The following is a 21,011-nucleotide window of genomic DNA, read 5'->3' as shown; positions in this document are numbered from 1 at the left end:
GGTTGCACAATTTATGGGAAGCCAACAGTGTGTTTACCTTTCGAATTTGTCATGATCTTGCTGAGGTCTCATATTATAGGATTTGTTTATTCAGTTTTATTTCACAGGACTGGGAATTAGGAACATCCTGCAATGTTTGCAGCCAATGGTTACTATCACAGAATGTTTTTTTAACTACAGAGGGGAAATTCAGACTGGACATGAGGAGAAAACTCTTTACAATGAGAATAGTAAAATACTGGCAGAGGTTGCCCAGAGAGGTGGTGGATGCACCACCCCTGGAGACATTCAAGGCCAGGCCGGATGTGGTTCTGGGTGACCTGATCTCATTCAAAGATGCAACCTGCTCATTGCAGGGGAGGTGGACTAGATGACCTTTGAAGGTCCTTTCAAACACAAACTATTTCATGGTTTGATAATTCTATTTTATGAGGAATAACTTGTGCATTAGCACAGAGGGCAGCGAGCTTTCTGTGAGACATACATGTGTATTACAGAGGAGGAGCAGGCTCAGGTATTTTCTTCTGGACTTAAAGTTGCTTCTGGTTTGAAAGAAAAGCGTTAGTATGTAGAGACTTGAAAGCCACGGAGGGAGAAATGGGAAGTTTACATGCATGTTATGTGAAGTTTTATGTAATATGAAGTTTTATGTCATATGTGATTGTTATCATTTATTGAATAAATCTCTTGCTGTAAGATTTTAGCTATATCTAATTTGAACATACAAACCCTGTGGAGTTGTTCAGGCTAAGACAATGCCTTAGTTCTCTTTTGAAATGCCAGTGCTTCCCTTTTGTATCAAATCTCTCTTTAAATGATAACAAATATCCAACCAAGAACCAAAAGAAAAAATCTAACTGCTTTCTGGAGGGTTTTCCCTCCAGTGACAGAAGGATATCACATACTGTTAGTTTTGTTTAAAAAAAAACACTCAGAAAATGTGAAAGAGAAACAAAAAACAGAGGCAAATGGGGAAAATCAGTGACTACTACATGAAGAAGACAGCTAACAAGAATGTAAACATTTTTTAATGTGTAATGGCTTTAGTGATTCACGATTGCTTCCAATTATTTACTACCTGTAGAAATGACAGCTATAAAGAAAATATAATAATTTTATAGAAAAAAAAAACTATGAGTGTTAGGCATGAAAAATTGTCTTGAGGGAAGTGAATTTCACACAATTTTTTCTTATTTTAACTATCACCATTACAAGGATGTTCGGTTTTCAAGACTTAAGAATGATTAACACTGTGACACAGTATGTTCTGTTACTCTTATCAAAACAGAAAATAAAGACAAACACTTTGGAGTTTGCCTGTATTACATTATTCTTTAATATAAATGACATATAAGTTTTACAAATTAGAGAGATTGACCTAGGAGTATTAAAAGGCTGCAGAAAATTCTTTTAAGGTGACATTTTTATTGAGTATATGTTTAGCTTTGTAGATTGATAGTAGAAATGTGCAGCCTACCTTTGATGTGCTTGCTACCCACTGGTATGGATTGAAGAATCCCAATTTGCAGAGGGCTTCAAATTGTTCTAAGACTTTTCTACAAATGATGTCCCGGTAATGTCCAGCTAGGTCTTGCAGTTATTTCACTTCATATTTGCTATACCTTACTTTTTTTCTTACAACCTAAATTCCACAAATTCGTCACATGGGAAGCTTGCATATCTCTACTTGGCAATTAAAAACGTTTAAAAAACAAAAACAGTAAAGGATGCTGACAAATGTACAATGCAGAACAAGTGAACAGTGAACTGCGATTGGTTTTGGTTTAGATATATACATGGATTGATACCAATGACCAAACCCTAATACCATACTCTGCAAGGCAGTCTCACTGAAGTCATTATAACTGCTCTTGTGACTAAGGTGAGAGGGATTTGTCCTAGAGCTCCAGACAGAGGTTACAGGTTTTGTACTGCAGACTACTCATTATTTTGTTCAGTAGGATTATGTTAGGCTAATCCTGAATAGCATTGCTCTAGAAGAATTGCAAACTTTAGAGAATTATGTGTACAATATGAATTTATTGTATTTTTTTCCAAAATAATAACATTAGCAACAACTTTATTTGCTCTGCTAAACAGATACATTCAGAATTGGCTTAGTGTTCTAGTGGATATTTTTAAACCTCCAGGGTTTGAAATAAATTTAAAGGAGGTAACTCTCGCCTTCTCAGGTCTCAAGATGACTTGAGAGTCCTTATTTCCTCTACTATTTTTGAGTGTGTGGCTATAAAAATAACCTTAATTACTATCTTTTCTTTTTTTTTTTAATATCATAGCTTGACAAATATTTACTCCGAATCTCATATACAGTGGAATCTGAAAACCTGTAGCATTCAGCAAACTGAAAAATACCACAGAAAGCATGCTGTAAAAGAAGGCTGAAATAAATCAGTTTAAAGCACAGTCGGCAATTCCTTTTGATGGTATGCTTGATCTTGTACATCTGTAATGATTTTTTTATTCTACATCAGTGGATCATCTCCACTTTAAAGTGAACTTTCTGGTATTTGGCATTAATAGTTAGCAACAATTTTTTTGAACAGGCCTATAACAACAGGTACTTTAGCTGAAACACAACCGAACCCCATCTTTAGATATCTATTTGTAATTTCCAATCTGTACAGCAGAGCGTTCATGGATACATCGGAAAGCAGAGGGCTGGATTTCCCAGTACTGCACGGGGTTGCTGAAGAGACTCACACCAGAATAGCTAGCCTTTTTGGTGTTGTAGCCAAGAGGGCAAAAGTCGTTGATTCCAACTGAAGCAATTTTGTTGTTATGAAGATAGACCACCTGAAAAGCATAAAAGTACAGAAGTGAGAAACAGAGCTACTGTGACAAATAAGATGATTTGGTATCAAATGCTTGATAGGTATTGTCCAATGTTATATGGAGTAACAATATATCCTTTTTTCCAAACGAATGTTTGATTCTTCTTACTTTTTGAAATACTTAGAGCATACCCAATTAGAAATTATTTCTACAGAAAGAGCAGAAAATGTGCAAGGCAATCTAATATTTCTATCAATTGATCATACTGTAGCCAAACAGGAGTCAAAGATGTGGAATTATTAATACAGTGCTGTGGTTCAGAAGCATGTGCTTCTGAATAAAGAATGCATTTGGTGCTAATTGATTTCTCTCTAGCTCTAATGCTTTCACTCTCATGAGTGCAACTGAACAGGACTCAGAGCCAAAGTAATCACTAATGATAATTTAAGATATCTCATGAATATTACTCTGCTTGAGAATCACCATTTCTGATTACTATTCCCAAGCTACATGCAAGAGATGATTTAGTTTTGAGAGTCTTCATTCTTTGGGAGTTTTCTTTGTAAAATGTTAGTCCACTTGAAGACAAATTTTAATTGTTCCCAGAGGTTATATTTCTAGCTACCCAGCCACACAGACATCAAAAATACTGCAGATGTGAAATGCACATTGTGTCTCTTTGTTATCCTGAAGGCACAGCTTTGTGAGACGCCAAATGGAAGGGTCTTGGTAAAAGTTGAGAAATGTCATTGAGTAGAATTTAAAAAAAAAAAAAATCAACAGAAGAAATGTTCTTTGAAAGCATTTTTCGAGTTAAAAAAGAAATTGAAGTACACACATAATTCCATCTTTCTTGTGTCCCCTCAGACACACAGAGACAACGAATGCACACCTCCAGATCTATACACATCCACACAAAAATCAGAATAAGAGTCATCTTGTCATATGCAACTTTTCCATGCCTATTCAACAGTTTATGAAACATTCACTAAGTTACTTTTTCACAAATACTGTATATGTTTTTGTTCAAGACTGAATAACCGCACAAATACCATTTGGAATCTTTCAACTATTGCTCTCAAAAGCCATATTATAAGTACCTGGATATATTTGTGTTCACCCAGCCCACCAGGTACTCTGACAAGTTCATTGTTGTTCAAATGGAGCTCTCTTAGGTGAGGTACATTGTTAAGAGAGCCATTTTCAACTGAAGAAATGCTGTTGAAACTGAGACCCAATCTGAAACAAACAAACAAATAGGTTAAATTGCCCACTTAACCATCTTTCTTGGGTTAGTTCTTTATATCACTGCTGTAGACTAGACCAGCTAATTTTCAGTATTACACGAGGTACAGAGTCACCACTTACAACTAGTTTAGATAAATTTGTTTAAATGTTTGACATCTGATGTGAACTATCATAATTATTGTTATATTCATTAAACATGTGCTCATGGTACTGCATGCTTCCATGAGCTACATGATGAATCCCACTGCAAGCACATACTGTGTATGTACACTGGCACAAGTCTTTCTCCAAAAACTGAATAAGAGTTTCTTGTATGACTTTAGAAACACTGGCTGTAACTTGCTTTGTCAAACTACATAAACCAAAGTGACCAGAACTGTTAAGTTTAAATGTCTGCCCCATCCTTATCAGATACTTATGTAGTTAGAGCCATGTTACAGGCTGGAAACAGGAGTTGTCGTAAGTAATGATCTATTCAGCAGGAGACAGAAGTGGGATATACACATTTCTCCTAGGTTCCAGTCCAGAGTTTTCATTACAAAATCATCCTTCCTGCCTTCATAAATCCACATTCTGGGTTTACTAGCACATTTATGTCCAATTTGGAAAATCTAGTCCTACGTATGTATTTCTGTGTTAATACTATTTTGGTTTGCAATTACTTAACTGCAGAATTTTTACAAGAAACTCCTAAGTTACAGTGCTCTGTGTTGCAGTGAGGAATTCAGTAGTTATTCTGCAGATGTTGCCAACATCAGGAGTATAATTTTGTGGAAATTATTTCTGTAAGGGCTAAATTTACTTCATCTAGTTTGCTTTATCTTCTTTCTTTAAGCAATCTTTCTTAATTTTGAGGGAAAAAAAATACTCTGAGACTTATTACTAACTGAATCAATTCACAAATCTAAAATAGGTAATCAGAATCATAGAATATCAGGTCCAATCTTTCTAGGCAAAGCATGACCAAGACTAGATGTCCAGCTGAATCTTAAAAGTGTCCAGTTCTGGGGAATCCACTGCTTCCCTGGAGAGATTATTCCAATGGCTGGTTGTTCTCGTTGTAAAAACTTTTCCACTTGTGTCCAGTCGGAATCTCCCCAAGAGTAATTTGTGCCCTTGCCCACATCTTATCCATGGGACTTCTCGTAAAAAGGTGGTCTTCATCTTCCTTGTAGCCATCCTTTAAATAGTGGAGGCCTTATGATATAATAATTTGCTTAATAATTTGCTATGGATGAGCACTTTTAAAGAAAGTCTGATGAACAGTAATCTACTACCTGCAATTTTATGTGGCTTGTGAGAGATTCGAAAGTCAGAATCGGGACCTGGTATAGAATCACAGAACTAAAAATTCTTGTTTGATCTTTATGGCAGAGATGTTCCCAGAAATAATGCTATCCAAGAATGGAAGTGTATTTTATTCTTTTCCTTTTAAAAATAAACAAAGCAAGCTCTCAGTATTATACATATAAAACAAAATAGCCATATCATACTCATTTAAACATTGCAGTGTTGTCAAAATATTTAATATCAAAGGAGAGCTTAGTGAGATCTCCCACTGACATTAATGGATTTCTTTCATTCAGATATCAGTTCACAGTATCCCATATATTTTCTAGAGTTTGGAAAAATTTTCATAATAATCTAAAAATCATCTTAATATAATTTTTATTAATTTATATGAATTTATATTAATATATAATTTATATTTAAAAATCATTAGAACTTTTTACTTTTGAGTAGAGTACATGTAGTATTTGATCCTACAGAGTAATTTGGTTTGAAGATCTACAGAACGTCTATAAAGGACTTCAGTGATGGGTGCTCATAGTGAACATTTTTAATAGGACTGGGAAAAAAAACCAAAAAACAACACTTAGGCAGAAGGCTATAAATTCTTGGTTGTCACATATCTAAATATATATACTTGCTATACATGCAGGTCTACAAGCAGATGTGTCACACATGAGGAGACCAGCACGAAAAAAGCAGGTCTGACTCCATACTGGTCTGTTGAAGCAAAAGTACATATACTATAAGGACGGAAAAGATCCGACCTTGCATTATCTCATGCAGGAAAAGCCTTTAAGGGAAAGAGTGAAATTGGAGGAGTCTGTAGAAAAGTGAGTCTAACTCCCGTAAGCAGTGATATTATATGTAATTACATTTCATCTAAATGTGTTACAAACAAACTCTCCATCACCTGGGGCTATGTTTACAAATGAAATAAATCAAGATTAGGGTGTAAAATACAGGGTGATTAAGAATGTTTGGAAAGAATATAATCTCTCTTTTTTTTCCCATGGGAAAAAAGAAGGGAAGAATTTGAAAAAATCAGTCTTGTTTAATATGTTGGCATATTGCTTCCTTTTATATTAGTCAATATAAATTTCTCCAATGTTTTAGCCGATTTAGTCATAGAATCATAGAATAGTTAGGGTTGGAAAGGACCTTAAGATCATCTAGTTCCAACCCCCCTGCCTTGGGCAGGGACACCTTACGCTAAATCATCACCCAAGGCTTCGTCCAACCTGGTCTTGAACACTGCCAGGGATGGAGCATTCACAACCTCCCTGGGCAACCCATTCCAGTGCCTCACCAGCCTCACAGGAAAGAATTTCCTTATATCCAATCTAAACTTCCCCTGTTTAAATTTTAACCCGTTACCCCTTGTCCTATCACTACAGTCCCTAATGAAGAGTCCCTCTCCAGCATCCCTCTAGGACCCCTTCAGATACTGGAAGGCTGCTATGAGGTCTCCATGCAGCCTTCTCTTCTCCAGGCTGAAAAGCCCCAACTTCCTCAGCCTGAAATGGGAATGGTGTTCTAAATCATTGAAGAGCATCATCAAAAACATATCTAAAAATTGAATAAATTCTCAAATATTTTACACTTTCTTTTGTCTCTAGCAACCCTACTGGCTCATTTTCACTTTTTAAAAACAAACTTCACACTGCTCAACATCCTTGGGCTTGATGCAACTCCCACTGTATGTAGCTATATCTTTTCAGTAAACTTTAATAGCTTATAGACATTAGAAACATCAGTTATGTAATGTGTATACCTTCCTGTGAGGCTCATTTCTGCATGTAACCAGCAAAGTCTTTGTATGGTTTACATTAATGAGATTTATTAGAAGCACTATATGAAGGTTTTTGAAAGACTTAAGAGTAATTTTACAAGGAAAAACCGAACGAAAAGGACATATATTGCTGGCCTTCTAGAACTGAAGAACTCAAAGAGAATGAGCACTAGATCTACACCAAGCTCTTGTGTGGAGCATTTTAAAGTTCAAAACACACCTTAACACAGTCAGAATAATGACCTGTTTCTCTAGGTCTGACTGTACTTTAGGGCAGCTATTACACTGTTGAGCATGAGTTGATATGATCCAGGAGAAGAGCGATCTGACCCTGTACTGATGTTCCTGAAGATTTAAAACTATATGCTCTGTTATGTCCAATGTGTTCCTTTTTCCACCAGTCTGTATTCTGCCTTACTTTTCAACTTTGCTAAGCAGGATTTCTGACTATGCTTAGGTTGCCTGCCTAAGAGCAATTCAGAGGAATAGAACAGCTTAAAACCTGCTTTGAGAAGCCCTACATTTCCACACCACTGCTTCATAGTCTCCCCACTTATAATTATGGTATTTTTACTTTTTCATTAAAATCCAGGGGCAGCTTCTTTTTAATTGGGGATGAATCAAATATGAACATCAAACATGAGTTGAGATGTCTTACTTACCTCTAGAAAGATTTATCTCTTGGAGTTGCCAGATTCTAGGTAAGTGTTAAGTTACTATGTACTTCATTGCACTACACTGATGTCCAGTGTGGTTTACCAAGTGGTAAACTTAACTCCTGTTTTTCAGTAATCTTTTTTTGATTTCTTTGACTATGACAAGCAGAATGATTAAAATGAAGATCAAGGAATTAGATTCAGTAATCTGATTAATGGTCAATTACACTACTATTTTCATAAAAAAGTTTCAAAGTATCATAGTATTAAAATACCTTTTAATAAAGTCCCATATCACTTTTTTATCATGTTATCTACTGTGAACTAATTCACAAATAATTCTGTATATTTATAACTGATCTTTGGGAATTCTCCTTACATTTCCTAAAGTTAGAAAAACATTCAAGAACATATTCACAAATTAGCAAGGTGCAATCACCCTAAAAAAAAATTTCACTTTTTAATTTATGCTGTATCATCTATTTTTTTTAATAAATAAATAAATTTTGTTCTTAAGTACACAAATCCATAGAAACTTGTGCTGCTAAATTTTGTACCGCTTCAATGATAACACTCATGAAGCCCAGAATGATGTTTTCTAATTGTGTGCATAGTGGTTGCAACTTCAACCAATATTTTATTTGAAATGAAGAAAATAATTCTTACTTTGCCAAGTTGGTGAGTCCAGACAGACTTTCAGCATCAATTTTGGTGATTTTGTTGCCATCAAGGTGAAGTTCAGTAAGGGATGGGGGGAGGCCTGAAAGAGAGCACACCATCAATTTACTTTTGATAAAACTGGATTAGTATTTTTTTAAAGAGACTTGTGTTATACTGAGGCACTTCTACAGTAAAAAAAATATTTTCACTAGACGGTGCCAAGAACAATTCACTGAATGAAGCAAGGAACTTACACAATCATGGAAACTAGCAACATATTTGGCATGAAATAAGACTAAGCTCCTAAAGTCAATTATAGAACAGTTAATTCTTTAAAAATAGCTAAATGAAATTCTTCTCAGATATGAATTCTAGCCTTCATGATTATGCAAGTGGTACACATATAATTGTGTAAAAGTGCCTTCATTTTAACCAGACTATCAGCATACATAAGTCTACAAATATTTTGCACCTAGATAGTAAACAAAGAGCAGTAGCAGAAAGTGAGAATATAAAGAGCGGTAAAATAATTTTAATGTTATTTTAGGTAAGGCATATAATAATTAGCAAATTCTGTTTATCAGGAAAAAAAATAGGAAAAAAATATTTTACCTATTGGAGGTCCCTGAAAGGAACATCCAAAACAGGAAATGTGGGAAGAAAGAAATAACAACTAGTATTAATCTTCAAAAAGTTTTCATCTATTTCAAAACAATCTGCTGAATAAAGTATGAATAAACAATATAATTTCCTCTGGATTGGAACCATTCTGGTTTGGTTTTTTGTTTTTTCTTAACAGGTTAAATTGAAATTGCTCTTCTTTTGCAACAATTTGCAATAAAGTACTTTTAAGAAAAGCATATGTTTCTGGGTTTTATAGGAATAGTATTTTTGGCTTCAAACCCAGAGACTTGTAGAGGGCTGATTTTATGTTTGTAGAACTTCACTTAATACTACATGAGTATACATCTGTGTAATGCTGATCAGCTTCACCAGCCACGGTTGGAAGGTGAAAACATTCTTCCACTTTATATTTCAGCCATGAGACAAGAAAAACAAAATAACATCAAATGGCTTCCTTTCGACAGTACACCTATTGTGGAGCTTCTCATAATCGAAAACTAATTTTTTTCAAACCAATAAAAAACAACTAACCAAAAAAGGAGAAATACTCAAGGAATGGCTACTCTAGGGACTGACTCAAAAGGCTTCCATAACCAGTTTTTGCCAGCTGACTAGAAGTAGCATTATACCTCTGCAAATCTCTGAAATACTAATTGAATTTCTTACCTTTTGGAATGCTAGTAATGTTGGTGTCCGCAATACGGACGTAGGAGAGCCTCTTCATCCCCTGAAAAGCTCCATTTTCAATGCCTGAACTCTTGATTGGATTGGTGCCTAGTTCTGCCAACAAAACATGGTCATGAGCTGTACTGCAGTGTAGGTACGTATATCCTTCAGGTCAAAGCTAATTTGGAGGTACAATTTATTGGAACATTTCTTTGTTTTCTACCAAAAATCACCTATTGAGCTAAAAAACAACATCTTGAAAGAACACTGAGTTGTTTTTGTTATAATTTCTTATGCTCATACCTAAGACAATCACTTGATTCAGTCCATTAAAGACAGCTTTCCTCAACTTGGAGATCTCATTCTCATGAGCCCGTATCTCCTGAAGAGACTTCGGCATGTTTTCTGGGAGTTCCTTCAGGTTGTTCTTGGACAGGTAAAGTCTCTCCAGTTTCTTCAGAGGAGCAAAAGCTTGTGGGCTTATTTTGTTGATTTTGTTGTTAACAAGGATCAATGCCTGTGGAGTAATAATGAAGATCTCAGATTATCACTAGGGAAACGGTTTTAAGAATGAAACATTTAAATATTATTATTATTTTTTAATGTCTCTTGATGTCTTTTGATGGCTAATCTAGTGAGCTGAAGAAAATTAAATGCAGTACTAAACCAAATAGATGAAGAACTTCTGAAACAGTTAAACAAGGCCTACATAATAAATACAAGTATTATTTTATTGCAGAGATATATGCAGCTTCTGTGAACATTCATAATTCATACCCAAGAACAAGTACAACCCTTCAAATTTAAAGCTGAGAAAAAACAAGACATTCACATAAAACTAATGTTATTGGCTTCATTTGGTTTTGTTTTTGCCTTTTTTTTTCCCTGATTTTGTTTTTCTCAGGCTACTTTTATACTATGCCCATCATCATGCAACCATTAAACATTTTTTCCTGAACAGAGAATTCTGTAACTCAATAAGCTGAAGATGCAGACCCACTTAAGAAAAGTACTCATATCAACACTTACTTCGCCTTATAGTGTACACTTATTAGATAGCTGTCTGAAAATTAACTCATTTCTTCAGTAATATAAGCTATTTTTTAAGTAAGTGGAACTTGTTATGGAAGGGTAGCAATTTGAAGTGTTACACTCTAAGTCCAGCAGTTAGGGGTCATAAGCCATATTAATTCTTCTTGCTATATAAGTGCTGTCTCATAACTTTAATATCTAGACTCAGGGTAGAATCATAGAATAGCTAGGGTTAGAAAGGAACTTAAGATCATAGAATCGTAGAAACATAGAATAATTAGGGTTGGAAAGGACATTGAGATCACCAAGTTCCAACCCCCCTGCCATGGGCAGGGACACCTCACACTAAACCATCTCACCCAAGGCTTTGTCCAGCCTGGCCTTGAACATCAGCAGGGATGAAGCATTCACAGCTTCCCTGGGCAACCCATTCCAGTGCCTCACCATCCTCACAGAAAAGAACTTCCCCCTTATATCCAATCTAAACTTCCCCTGTTTAAGTTTTAACCCGTTACCCCTTGTCCTGTCACTACAGTCCCTAATGAAGAGTCCCTGTCCAGTGTCCTTGTAGGCCCCCTTCAGATACTGGAAGGCTGCAGGCTGATATGAGGACTCCATGTAATGTTCTCTTCTTTAGGCTGAACAGCTCCAACTTTCTCAGCCTGTCTCCATATGGAAGGAGCTCCAGCCCCCTGATCATCCTCGTGGCCCTCCTCTGGACTTGTTCCAACAGTTCCATGTCCTTTTTATGTTAAGGACACCAGAACTGCACACAGGTGAGGTCTCACAAGAGCAGAGTAGAGGGGCAGGATCACCTCCTTTGATCTGCTGGTCACGCTCCCTTTGATGCAGCCCAGGATATGGTTGGCTTTCTGGGCTGCAAGCGCACACTGAAGCTGGCTCGTGTTCATTTTCTCATCAACCAACACCCCCAAGTCCTTCTCCGCAGGGCTGCTCTGAATCTCTTCTCTGCCCAACCTGTAGCTGTGCCTGGGATTGCTCCAACCCAGGTGTAGGACCTTGCACTTGGCATGGTTAAACTTCATGAGGTTGGCATCAGCCCACCTCACAAGCATGTTGAGGTCCCTCTGGATGGCATTCCAATGTGTCAACCAAACCACACAGCTTGGTGTCATTGGCAAACTTGCTGAGGGCGCACTCAATCCCACTGTCCATGTCAGCGACAAAGATGTTGAACAAGACTGGTCCCAACACCGATCCCTGAGGGACACCACTCGTTACTGGTTTCGAACTGGACATTGAGCCATTGACCACAACTCTTTGTGTGCAGCCATCCCGCCAGTTCTTTATCCACTGAGTGGTCCACCCATCAAATTGATGTCGCTCCAATTTAGAGACAAGGATATCATGCAGGACAGTGTCGACTGCTTTGCACAAGTCCAGATAGATGACATCAACTGCTCTACCCCTGTCCGTCAGTTCTGTAGCCCCACCATGGAAGGCCACCAAATTGGTCAGGAAGGATTTCCCCTTACTGAAGCCATGCTGGCTGTCACCAAGCACCTTGTTGTTTTTCACGTGCCTGAGCATGCCTTCGAGGGGAATCTGCTCCAAGATTTCCCAGGCACAGAGGTGAGACTGACTGGGTCATCCATTTTCCCCTTCTTGAAAATGGGGGTTATATTTCCCTTTTTCCACTCATCGGGAACTTCACCTGATTGCCATGATTTTTCAAATATGATGTACAGTGGCTTAGCAACTTAATTTGCCAGCTCCTTCAGGACCCACAGATGGATTTCATCAGGTCCCATTGACTTGTGTATGTTCAGGGTAACTCTAAGAAAATTAGCTCTCTGTACAGCCAGGAAAGAAAGGCCTCTGTGAAAGTTCTCTTATGTGTAATAGGTGGTCTCCGTAAGCCTCTGAGTACATTATTGTTAACTCTCTTATTTATTAAACAAACATGACATGAAAAGGGAGAAGAAAATCTCATTACTGTCAGAAATGCAACACAGCTAATAGAAAGGATTTCCAGGATGATACATATCGGAATGAATCTTATAATTCCATCTATTTGCTAATTATCAGACTTACAGTGCTGAAGTTTGTGCAGTGAATTAGGTAGAATGGGCTGTATAAATACAGATATAATACCTACTTATATTTTTTACTAAGGAATAGTATCTTCCTTTACTAAGGAATAGAGCATCTTTGTTCACTAATTCCATTATGCTGTTTTCAGAAACAGAAGACAACAGTTGCTGCTAATCCAGATGTTTTTATGTTGCATATACTATAATTGACGTTAAGCACATTTTAATATTTTCAGAATTACACTTAGATCTGTGTTTTAGAAGCAAATTGAACATTCAACTCTTTCCACAGTCAGTTATGTAATCAAACAGTGCAAAGAAGTGTATCAGCGTCTGTGACATCACCTCTCCATCATGGAAACTGGACAAGAGATGAAAAGGTAGTTTAAAATTCTATTATTTGATGTGTTTTTTTTCCCTGATGGACTCCTCTTGCATATATTCTTGAGGAAACCAAGCAGTGTGTGTTGTACATGATATCATTGGGTATATGTAAAGCTGAGCATATCTGGTTTTAATTTTGTACGCTAGCTAGCAATAACACATTTTCAAGAGGAGGTAGAAAAGGTCACTCACAGTTCAACAGGGTATTTCCCTAACAATAAGCCTCTCTGAAAATAAATATATTGGCCAGTGGAAGCCATGACCCCAACTCTCTTTTATTTGAGCCCTATTTATAAGAGCTGCTATGAGAACACATGGGGTACACACAGGGTGAGTCATCATTGCCAGAACTGTAATACAGATGTGGTCTTTGCCTGTATACAGCTACCTGCACAATATTAGGATATGGGAATCCACCCAGTTATTATGAAGAGTACAGCTTGAATTATGTAGATTAGACTTTTTCATTTTTTTTTCATAAAAATTGAATAACTGAATTTGCTACTGCCAATTACATATTTTTTTTCTCTTAGCTTTACTGTGGATTTCATTTCCATAGATCTCTAAGCCAACATTCAATGAGTTTAGACTCAGCTTATTGGCACTTGAAATTTTTATCCTGCATCCTGCTTTGTACTGCTCGGTCATTTATTTCAGCTAAAAGTCTGCCTTATATTTTTTTCTTTGTTTCATTTATTTGTTTTAATATGGTTGCCTTTTAGATAAAAATTTTTCAGCTACAATTATCACAGCTGACGATCTAATTTGAAATATTTCTTGCTAAAAATATATATAAATACATTCAGCTAGGCAGTGCAATGAAAATGTTCTCTAAGTAGTTGATGTTAAGCGAATTGCTACAGCTCTTCAGAGCAGAACTTATAGTCCTGACCAAAACCAGAAATTATCTGTGTATATAGGATTAACCTGTTCTCCTTTGCCAATGTTTTCTCCCGAATGCGATCATGTTATCTTGGGGAAACACATAGAACTGTTGTTTTATTCAAACATTCAGGAAGTCTCTCAAATAGAAAAGATGGCATCTATCAAATGTGTTTAAAAATACTGATTTCAGAGTGGGAATGTCTGTACAATGATATAAGGTGGGAGGGTATGACAAGGCCGTAGTTCTGGTGCAACATTTTTGTACCAGTATATCATTTCCCATTTACACCCTGCTCTGCAAGTCCCTGTTCCCAGTATTTTAAACCTGCATTACTTTTCCACACTGTTGTGCAGCTGTAAAGAAGAAAAAATAAACCAAATTTCTAAAAAATTAGAATTTGCAGGAGGTTTTAATGTCTCCCACAGCAACAGCAAATAATGAGGATAACACACCAACATAGCACCTGGCAAGCCATATCCCTGGGTTCCTTTTCCACTTCACAATAACTCTATTATACGCAAGACTTAAAGAACTAAGTTCTTAGCCTTAGAGCAATGCTGTTTACTTTCCTCAGAATGTGCCCTGTATGGTTTGGATGTAACAAAAGTTAAACCAAACCAAAATAAAATAAAATTAAAAACTATGGGGAATTCAGAGGTCAATGAAAACAGGAACTAGAGGAGAAAAACCTAGGGAAAACATCTGCAGTCAGTGTTATTAAAGGAAGGGATGTTAGGCAAAAACATGCTGCATGAACTAGTTATCCTGAGTAAAGCGCAGATGGCATAATGGGGCATTTTATTAATTTTTTTAAAGGACATACAAACATTGAGTATAGGGCAAGAAGTACTTTGAAGGAAAATTAAGGGTCGACCTGAAAGTGCTGAACGTGCTGGAGCATTTGGCCACAGATAGTACTGGCAATGCTGCTAATATGAGATGATTTGGCAGAAATTTGACAGCCCAGAACAGAGCTACAGGAATAGACAGTTTTATTCAAAAATATATCTTTTTCCATGCTTCATTTTTTTTGTGGAAGGAAAAAGATATTTCTTTTAAAATAAATGTAATTTCTCCCCCACCCCCGCAAAAACCAAAGGCTGAGCACATGAATTATGAATATACAGCTTTCAGCATGATATGGGTGTGAAGATATCTAGCCATAGGTGAAAAAAAGAGGCAAGAAAGACACAATGAATAAAGAGGCACAAATATACCAAGTATTAAATACATCACTTAGGCCTAGAGAGTTCATAGCAGTTTCCTATGGATAAGAGAAAACTCAGCTTCCATCCTCATTTTCCTGAGATAAAGCCTTTTTGCTTTGTTATATATAGTATGTAAACATTGCATAATAAATAATTGAACTATAAAATCATAGAATGAAATAGATTGGAAAAGATCAAGTCCAACCACTACCCCAGGACTGCCAAGACCATCACTAAACCATGTCACTGAGGGCCTCATCTACATGGTTTTTGAACACTTCCAGGGACGGTGATTACACCTCTTCCCTGGGAAGCCTGTTAGAATGTCTGATCACCCTTTCTGTGAATAAATTTTTCCTAATACACAGTCTAAGCCTCTCCTGGTACAGCTCTGAGGCCGTTACCTCTTGTCCTATCACTTGTTACTTAGGAGAAGACCCCAGTCACCTCCTTACTCCATCCCCCTTTCAGGTAGTTGTACAGAGCAATGAGGTCCTCCCTGGGCTTTCTCTTCTCCAGACCCAGCAACCCCAGTTCCCTCAGCCGTTCCTCATAAGACTTGTTCTTCAGACCCTTCACCAGCTTTGCTGCTCTTCTCTGGACCCACTCCAGCACCTCAATGCCTTTCTTGTAGTAAGGAGCCCAGAACTGAACATAGTATTCAAGGTGCAGCCTCACCAGTGCTGAGTACACATTCACTTTGTTGTAATATTGCACTGTGGTAATACCTAACAACCAGCTTATCATGACTGGCAGTTTAAGTGGTGATCAAAGAGTTAAAAAAATCCAAGGTTTGTTCCAAAGATAGCTTACTTTTTAGTGAAACAGCTCTGGTATTAGTGTAGTCAAGAAAAAAAGAAAAAAATCACTGTATGACAGGAATAGATGCTGGCTCCGTTGAAGTCAGTGGGAGTCTAGCCATTTAGCTCCCTCTGGCCTGGTTTCTACCTCAAATATTTATTCCCAAAACAAAAAGGAAGATTCACAATTCAGGAAAATTTTGGAACACTTGTTGGCAGGCTTTGGCAAAATACACCCTGACTAACTGCAGAGGGAGCATGTGGCAGTCATGTAGGAACTAGCACATGGTTGCTCTTCTTGGGGTTACCAAAACCTACAACTTTTGCCCTGCCAGGGAATGGGAAGAAGGGGATTGTATTTGTTGATGTAATTTCATTATGCGATAAGATTTGGATATCAGACATGCCCTTGGTCATCATGCTTGTAGTAAGCATGGTTAAAGCCCTTCCCAAATCTTCACTCGCAAAGCCAAGCCATCAATCAATCTCGGGGGATTGTTCTGGGGGAATTTCATCCCTACTTTTGCTCTTCTTTGCTTGAAGTACTTTGAAGAGGAAACTTTGCCAAAATAAAAAGTGAACTGTAAAATAATAAGCAAATTGTTATCAGCCATAATAAATAGTAATCTGTTTTGCCAGATGGGGATGGTACTCTTACCTAATACCAAATCTTTAATGATGCATGCGTCCTTCAGGGTTTAAACTGAAAAGTCAATCTGCGAACCATTGGAATTTCTTTAATTTCCTGGGTTATGTATTACATTATTACCTGGGGCTTATTGCAGTTCTGCTAGGAATAGGAATGCCTTAACAACTGTAAACTCAAGAGTCAGGCATCCAAGTAAAAATAATAATAAATTTCATCCTTTTTGTTTGCCTTATGTTTTCAGTTGTTAGGTCATAATCAGAAGCTGGACATATAGTCAAGTTGTTTTGCCAAATTATTAGGAGTAGACTTACACTTAGGAAAACAAAAACCCAACAAAATAACCCCACAAATTACACAAAAAATATAAAATTGAACTTGACTTTCTTCTCTAATTATGTTATAAAAGAAGTCAGAATTCCACAAAATTCATTTAAAAACTAATTAAAAAAAAAAATCATAAATGTTGGTAAACTTGAAGGAACAAGAGCCCCTGAATCTAAGAAGGTCTCTGAACAGAATTCCAGATCATGTGTCTCCTGAAGGTCCCATGATCTACAATTTGGGCAGGAAAAGGACAAAGGTATAAAAAACCATGATGGTGTAATTATTTGTTGTTACATAAATTCTTTGGTGGGTTTGGTAGTAACCCTACCAAAACTAGGATCAAATGGATATAGCTAAGAAAGGCAAGGAAAAAGGTGTGACATAGGAACAATAGGAAAGAGCTGAAAAAAATTGTGAGGGAAGGAGCTGGCAAGGCATTGAACAACAGCCTGTCAGTACAAAGGAGAGGACTGTGGAAGCAATGTGGTACCTTCCACAGTACCTTGTTGAATAAACTCACAAAGCCAGGGAGCCTGCTTCAGATTAGTCTGCGTGATGTTTGAGCTCTCACTGATAAAACTTGTGTAACATGACTTGCACAGATGATGAGGGAGCAGCTGTTCTTACATAAAAAGATCTTTACCTTCTGCACATTAAAAACATTTTGCATGCATGTGGTATGTTGCACACTCATTTCAGTGGAAAGTCTCATGTGTTAAGCACGATGCAAAGAAGAGTCTGAGGAAACGGCAACCCTTTGAGGGAGTGCTGAATTTCAGATTCCGTTTTTTCTCAGAATATTTGTTAGAAACCTGCAGCTGTGTCAAGTGGAAAAATAAAAACAAAAAATATATCAATCGGTCCTGTTGAGACTGTATGCCATTGAAGACAGTAGGAATCAAGTTCAGAGGTAGAAACTGGACAGAGATATACGTCTTTTTTTTTTTTTTTTACAGAATGCTGGTGTTTACTGGTTCTTCTTTCTCTGATTGACAGAGCACTATGTTAACCTCTTTTAATTGTGCCTGGGAAAAGGAAACCGAAGCTGTAATGAGTCATAAGAAGACTGTGTTCCTTCATTAATAATTTTTGATCTGTCAGGAGCTTTTCTGTATCCCTGGAAGAAGTTCTTAGACTTCAGTCAATCTGGGCTCTTGTCCCTCCATAGGGAGCCTTCGTTTGATTAAGAAAAAAAAAAGGAGTGCATGAAAGTTTACTAATGCAACACATTGTTTTTCCACTTGATGTTACTACAAAGAGTGTATCCATTTATTTGCCCATACATTTAGTGTTAATAATCACTTAGTGTGGATATGGTCATAACCGCAAGCCCCAATTTTAAATCTTTGATCTCATTCATGCAGGTTTTTTCTTTCAGTATATACACAACTAGCATTAGCACTGCTGTATGCACAACCATGGCTTTGAGTAGTTCTGCCATCCTAAATTAAGCAATGTTCCATCTGATTTCAGGCCAACAGCAATTTTGTCTTCTTTTGCTGTACTTTTTGCTGTGCACTGTGCCATTGAAAAAATTCCTGTTAGAAAAGCATGCAGTCATCATTCTGTTGTTTGTGCTGCTCTTATGGTGATCTAATACACAGTAGTTTCTTTTACCTCTTTTTCCAAGTGCCAGGTGTTATGCTGGTTTGATTTGGCTTTGCCACACATCATGCAATTCCATGGGCTGTTTTTGTAGACTCCTCCTTCACTCTGCATGAGGACTTACTCATGTAGTATTTTGGATTCGTTATTGTGTCCATGGGGTCAGCGTACTGTACTCTATCCAGAAGTGTCAGTCTGTCTGGAAAATTCTGACAGTTTCACAGATTTTTTCCTGGCTTTTCCAATAGCACCCTTCTGATTGTTTTGCCATAGGTCTAAACCTTAAGCAAATTTTTTTCACATAAGACAGTTTTCTGAAACTGCAGAAGTCAGTCCTTGACTCTAAAAGAAACACTGTCTTCAATATTTTCCCTATTCTCCCAAGTCCCCTGGTAAAAAATGTATCTTATCTTTCATTTTTAAACACTGTGAAGTCTCACTGGGTCTAACATTAATAGTTTAGACACTTTTTCCTGGATAAATTTAGACTATAAAGATATCAAGTGCACCAAAACTGTTGACTCTGGTGTTTTCTGGCAGCCAGCTATTATTTGCAGATAAATATTCCCTTAGTTGAATCCTTTTCTAATTGCTTGCCATATTTCCACAGCTGCAAATTTTGACTTCTCTTTACCTACTCAGGAGAACTTTCTGATAGAAAGACTATTTATGTAGGTACTAGTTCCTCTTTCATTTCTATTTCTATGTATTGTGCACTCAGTGCATAAACAGTTACATTTGTGCTGAAAGAGAAGACATGGGCAAGTTATATGTAGAACCTGTCTTTTGTCCTTACTTCGTCTTATTTTTTAGTACAAGCTGAACTTTAGGTTCAAACTAGTTTCTCCACTATAATGTCTTCTAAAACTATTGCATTTATGGTTGATGATGGCTATAGGAATTAGGAAGGAATTTAAAAGGAATATTCAAACAGAATAAACTTATTTTTTTCAGTATCTATGAAAACTGGGATTTAAAAAGTGTTCCTTTAAGTGACCACTTCATGCAAGAGGTTAAGTGGAATTGCTGATAGTTTTAGATTTTGGACCAATAATACTGATAATTTATGTAAATCTTCCTGGTTTAGTAAAGTATAAGAAGGCTTACTAAAGTCTAAGAAGTCTAGAAACTTTTGAACATCACACTGTCAAATATAACATTAACACGAGCTATGTTTATCAGGGAATATTATTCATTATATATATCTATACATACATATATATCACACAGTTATACATATCTCATTAAAACAAAAGTGAAAATGAACAATGTCAACAACAAACCTTTCAGTTATATTTATCTAAAAACAATATTCCCCTTTCACTGTGACTCTGAAGAATTTTTAATTTCAAGGTAGGAAATGGGAATCATTCCCAGATATTACACAAGAAGAAGAATGGTGCCTGCTGAGAGTAAAGATGGTGCTTAGTTACATAAATGTACTGCATGAATAAATTGTTATTTTGAGAGGAAATGAGAGGATTGTTTTTTATGCTTGAGCAAATCCAGGAAAACTGCATTGTTTCGAAAGTTATTCGTTAAAAACTTATGTTACTGTTGCTCCTCTCTTGTATGATTTCCACTAGTCCTTAAGCATGTACTAGGCACTTTTTGGAGTAAGACAAACAAATAATTTCTTCCCTGAAGAGTTAAATATTTAATTCACTATTAAATTATATCTGCAGTAATAAAAGAAAGGAAAAATAAAAAAAAAACCCAGATCACTTCCATGAGATGACACAGATCACAACAGCTTAACCAACAGCAGGATGTATAACAGAGACCCAAGCTGAGTGCCCGCTAGGTAGAAGTCCCTGGGAGCAGTTCTTTTCATCTTCAATACCATGATCTAACTCATTTTATGCAGTGTCATGAAGAAGGATTATGAAAAATTAACTTAACTGATAACACTTTTTTTCTTTTTTAGCAGCTTGCAGATGATGGTCACTGAAAAGACAAGACTTTTCTCCAAGTGGAAGAAAACCAAAACAAGTGGACAGGAATCAGGATATTGAATCTGTTCAGCAGCCAAAAAAAGGAATTGGAAAAAAAAAAAAATTCTGGGGCATCATCTTATTCTAAAAGCAAGTCAGATGAAATGTGATGTAGAAGCACCTATTTCTCTTTCTTGACTGAAGAGTTTATCTATGTAACTAGCACAAGTATAGATCTCTGTGCTAAAACTAGATGACATGAGCCCAGAACCTGCTATCCTTAGAAATTTTTTAAAATGTTTCTTTTTGATGTTGCATTAAAAGAAACATTTAAGAGTCAAATTGAAAGCAATTAAGGAGATAAGTGCTATAGGATTACTCTTTTTTTACCAAGTATGAGTGGCTG

The 21,011-nt window shown here is 36.7% G+C and overlaps 1 protein-coding gene across 1 annotated transcript in view; it reads right to left on the bottom strand.

Moving 5' to 3' along the window:
• Positions 1-2,020: 2,020 nt before the first annotated feature.
• The window catches only part of DCN (decorin), a 41,855-nt gene continuing 22,864 nt past the window's right edge, over positions 2,021-21,011 (bottom strand). The window contains exons 4-8 of the mRNA XM_057423624.1: positions 10,033-10,246; positions 9,730-9,843; positions 8,446-8,539; positions 3,894-4,032; positions 2,021-2,814 (exon numbers count right to left, since the gene is read on the bottom strand). Of these exons, the coding sequence (XP_057279607.1) occupies positions 2,620-2,814; positions 3,894-4,032; positions 8,446-8,539; positions 9,730-9,843; positions 10,033-10,246 (756 nt within the window). The 3' untranslated portion in view covers positions 2,021-2,619. The remainder of the gene's footprint in view (positions 2,815-3,893; positions 4,033-8,445; positions 8,540-9,729; positions 9,844-10,032; positions 10,247-21,011) is intronic.

Source organism: Pezoporus wallicus, unplaced genomic scaffold (genome assembly GCF_028554395.1).
Source record: "Pezoporus wallicus isolate ANWC-B61680 ecotype Strahan unplaced genomic scaffold, APGP_CSIRO_Pwel_v1 contig_7722, whole genome shotgun sequence".
Classification (NCBI taxonomy): domain Eukaryota; kingdom Metazoa; phylum Chordata; class Aves; order Psittaciformes; family Psittacidae; genus Pezoporus; species Pezoporus wallicus.
The sequence above is the reverse complement of the archived record's forward strand: the minus strand, read 5'-3'. Positions and strand labels throughout refer to the sequence as shown.